This window comes from Lactuca saligna, chromosome 3 (genome assembly GCF_052625555.1).
Source record: "Lactuca saligna cultivar CGN05327 chromosome 3, ASM5262555v1, whole genome shotgun sequence".
Lineage (NCBI taxonomy): Eukaryota > Viridiplantae > Streptophyta > Magnoliopsida > Asterales > Asteraceae > Lactuca > Lactuca saligna.
In genome coordinates, this window is record NC_136419.1 from 213,698,086 (window position 1) to 213,702,516 (window position 4,431).

The following is a 4,431-nucleotide window of genomic DNA, read 5'->3' on the forward strand; positions in this document are numbered from 1 at the left end:
CCTCAACTCCTCGAGTTTCTCCATGGATTCAACAAGTTCCTTTGTCTAATTGGGCCATCTTAACGGATTAAGCCCTTACACTTTAGATCTAAGCTTCTTGTTTCTTATACATACTGAAAATGTCCTTTTAAGGCTAAAGTTTCTAATTTTACCTGTTAATACCCCTATTTAACTGGTTTGGCTCAACCCTAACTTCCTAAAACGTTGATCTTGGTCTACAAGTTCATCCATACTCCAAACTAAAGCGTAAAAACATAGATCTACGCCTTAGACATCATTTGAACACGTAAAGCTTCTGCCTTTTCCTCCATGCATGGTCTTTTAGGGTTTTAAAGGCCAATATGACATCTTTGAGCTTGCATGGGGACTCCAATAGCATAAAGTTTGCACCTTTATGCCATAACATCCCTTAATGATTCCAGATCTGAAGATCTACACACTTGGGGCATCCATGTCCCAAAGATCATGTTTCTTGAACCAAAAACCCCATAAAATGATAATAAGGAGATCTAATAAGCTATTAACCAAGTTTGAGATTTGCTTACCAGAAAATGAAGAGGATAAGATGTTTTTTCTGGATCTACTAACTTCCTTCTGAATCCCCAAGCTCATCCTTCTTCAACAAGCTTCAAAACACATAATATTCACTCAAAAGCAACTCACAAGCTCATACAATGCACCAGGGTTTCGTGGATTAGGGTTTGGAACTTGGAGGCTGGAAATGAGGCCAACAAGTGGGGATTAAGATGCTTAAATAAGGTGCAAAACCCCGAAATTAGAGTTTCATTCTGGCAGACATACTCGTCGAGTTGAGGCTCTCAACTCGTCGAGTGGATTGTTTAAAATTCGTGTCCCTTTCTAGTCTCTACTCGACGAGTTTGGGTTACCAACTAGTCGAGTTGCTTTATAAAAATGAAAGAATTAATATTTAAATGCGTACTAGGAGCGAGACGTTACACTACTCAAATACTTGTCAATTGCCCGATGGCCAGAGGTGCGTTGAGTTGGATCATGAATTGGTGTCAAATTTCTAGTCAACAATTCAATTCAGTGACTGAGTTAGTGGGTTTTGCTGCACCATGGGGGAGGCGTCCTAAGAAGAGAGATTTTCATCGCTATCGCTTAAGGATTTCTATGGTGTGGATGGAAAGCTAGGAATTCAAAATGTCTTCGATAATGGTAGGACGTCTTCGTTAAATTTGATGGATAGCATAATCACCTTGGTGTTAAATTGGATAAAATATAGAGGCAAGTTTGGTGATTGTAATTGGTGTGTGTGAAGCTGTAATCATTTTGAAATTTTGTAATTGGATAAACTAGTTTTTTTTAACGGTAGAAATATATTAGCACCAGCCTTTAAAGAAACAAGATTGGACAGAAAAACAAATTATAAAATAAAAAAAAAAAAAACTAGTTTTCTCGGTTATTTATTTGTAATTTGTTTTACTTTATCTATAATTTCTTACATATATTAATTGACTTTTTTCTTAATGCGCTAGTTTTGAAATACCTTATCCGCAAAATTCCGTTTCATTATAACAGATTCACATTTACTAATCATTTATGCGAAGTAAATTTGGAAGAAAAAAATAACAGCTAATTAATGATTGAAAATCAAAGCTTCGAATCCACCCATAAATCTAATACATACCTATGGTGTAAAAACTATGAACCCCTCCTCATAATTTGCCACAAAATCTCATCCGTATCATCTCCCAATACACACCCGCAAATCCCCAAATAAGCAATCATCAAGATGAAAATCACCAATCAACCCCCCCTAAAATCACACCTCCCAATTATGCATCTTAAACTTGATTTTCATTATCCGTTCATTTCCAAATGAGGGGTGAAATAGTGATAGAAATAGAAATAGAATAAAGAATATACACTCACAAATAGAAAACTAGAGTAACCCTAATTTTCCCGGAATTCCATACAAAATTTAACAAGATATTAACCCTTTGACTATTCTTTCGCTTTCTTGATTTTGGTGATATGTAATGAGTCCACACCACCTTGAATATCAATAATATCCATTATCATTTTAATAAAATCCTTCAAAATCCGTTCTTCCCCATCTTCATTCAGTCCACCTCTCTCTTCTTTTCTCTCCCCAATCACAAATTACTTTTCCGATCAATCTTTATACCCAAGAAAACCCACAATAGCAAACAAATCAATCCCTTCAAGAAACCACAAGATTCCATTTCCACCATCATCAAAAGGAAAAAGTAAAGTTTGGGGGAAGATTGAAGAACATCGTCATCAACACCATCAACACAGCAAGGACAATTCCTTTTCTCATCTTTCCTTTTTTGTTTTTGTATTTGTTTTTGTTCACCAATCATCGATTTTCTTGAAAAGATTGGAATCATTCTTCAAACCCTACAAAGAAACAAAACAATTTATTTGAGATTTATTCATACCCTGGCTACATTCCAAGAAAATCAAACCTAACCCAGTTTGGAATCAGGAAAAAAAGAGTTGGTGTTTTCCATTTCAAGATTTTCTTGGAAATTATGAAGTCATCTCATCTTGATAATATCCCATCAACGCCTGGCAAATTCAAGATGGAAAAATCCCAATACAATCATAGATTCAGATGGCATTATTCGTATCTAGCAAAGCTCACATTCTGGAGTTTCGTCTTCTTGGGATTAATCTTCATTTTCTTCTTCAAATCACCGCCGTCATCATCGCCGTACTCCTCCGCCGGATCGATCCCATCAGATCTCTCTCGCAGATCTTTAAAAACCAATTCTTGGGGTGGACCCATTTGGGAAAAACGCGTCCGATCATCCGCCAAGATCCGTTCCAATACTGGGTTCTGCGTTTTAGTCACCGGAGCAGCCGGATTCGTCGGTACCCATGTCAGCGCCGCCTTGAAACGCCGTGGCGACGGTGTTTTAGGTCTTGATAACTTCAACGACTATTACGATCCTTCCCTGAAAAGAGCTCGTCAAGCTTTACTAGAAAGAAGTGGGATTTACATCGTCGAAGGCGACATTAACGACGTCGCATTGCTCAAAAAACTCTTCGAGGTAATCCCTTTTACTCATGTCATGCATTTAGCTGCTCAAGCCGGCGTTCGATACGCCATGGAAAACCCAAGCTCTTACATCCATAGCAACATCGCCGGACTTGTTAATCTTCTTGAAGTCTGTAAAAACGCAAACCCACAACCCGCAATCGTTTGGGCATCATCTAGTTCTGTTTACGGATTGAACACAAAAGTACCCTTTTCAGAAAAAGATCGAACCGATCAACCGGCGAGCCTCTACGCCGCCACGAAAAAAGCCGGCGAAGAGATCGCACATACTTATAACCACATCTATGGCCTCTCTCTAACTGGTTTACGATTCTTTACTGTTTATGGACCTTGGGGAAGACCAGATATGGCTTATTTCTTCTTCACGAAAGACATCTTGAAAGGAAAATCGATTCCCATTTTCGAATCTGTCAACCATGGAACTGTTGCTCGTGATTTCACATACATTGATGATATCGTAAAGGGTTGTTTAGGTGCTTTAGATACTGCTGAAAAGAGTACAGGAAGTGGTGGGAAGAAGAAAGGTCCTGCACAATTGAGAGTTTTTAACTTAGGGAACACTTCACCTGTTCCTGTTTCAGATCTCGTTTCTATTTTGGAGAAGTTATTGAAAGTGAAAGCAAAAAGAAGAGTTATGAAGTTGCCAAGAAATGGTGATGTCCCATTTACGCATGCGAATATTAGTTTAGCTCAAAGGGAATTTGGGTATAAACCAACGACTGATCTTCAAATGGGTTTGAAGAAATTTGTTCGATGGTATGTGAGTTATTATGGATCTGGAAAGAAGAGTGATCATTGATGGAAAAAAAAGAAAGAAAGAAAGAAAGAAAGTGGTAAACATGTTCTTGAATTGTTATTCGTTTTGCTATTCACATGATTGTTTTGTTAAATCTGTAATATCCGAATACATTATCTTGTTGGTATATGAAACGAGAAGACGAGAAAGACGGATGATGACACGAAGAACAAGATTTTGTTTCGGTTTATTTATCTGTACTAAAAGGAATTCAAGAACTTTATGTAATTTGTTGTAGCATTATTATTGTAGGATTCTTGACTTGATAGAGCAAATTTGCTTTGATTGGTGGACTTGTATCATTTATCTTGGAACTCAAATAAATAGAACACAAAAAGTTTGAATGTTTGTTAATCATGTTTTCTTGTTGATTTTTGTTTTACCTTTCTTGGTTTAAGTTTTGGATTTTGTGATTTGTTGTCAAATATATTGGTTAAAGTTTGATATGTGTGAATTTTGTAATCTTGTTAGGTCGCTATTGTTCTTTCCTTTTCTGGCAATTGGATCTATGTTGCAGATTGTTAGATTGTGATTTTAAATTGATAGAACAGCTTTTGAAGTTTATACGGAAACTCAAATGATT

General features: G+C 36.9%; 1 protein-coding gene across 1 annotated transcript; it reads left to right on the forward strand.

The window, feature by feature from the left end:
• Positions 1–1,958: 1,958 nt before the first annotated feature.
• Positions 1,959–4,202, forward strand: LOC145037790 (UDP-glucuronate 4-epimerase 3). The gene has a single exon (XM_078986509.1). It carries the CDS (start codon positions 2,523–2,525, stop codon positions 3,849–3,851), a length of 1,329 nt encoding a protein of 442 aa, XP_078842635.1. The 5' UTR covers positions 1,959–2,522; the 3' UTR covers positions 3,852–4,202.
• The last annotated feature ends 229 nt before the right edge of the window (positions 4,203–4,431 follow it).

Bases quoted from the DNA above. Each gene is read 5' to 3' on its own strand.
- LOC145037790 (XM_078986509.1), top strand. From the start codon at position 2,523: ATGAAGTCATCTCATCTTGATAATATCCCATCAACGCCTGGCAAATTC.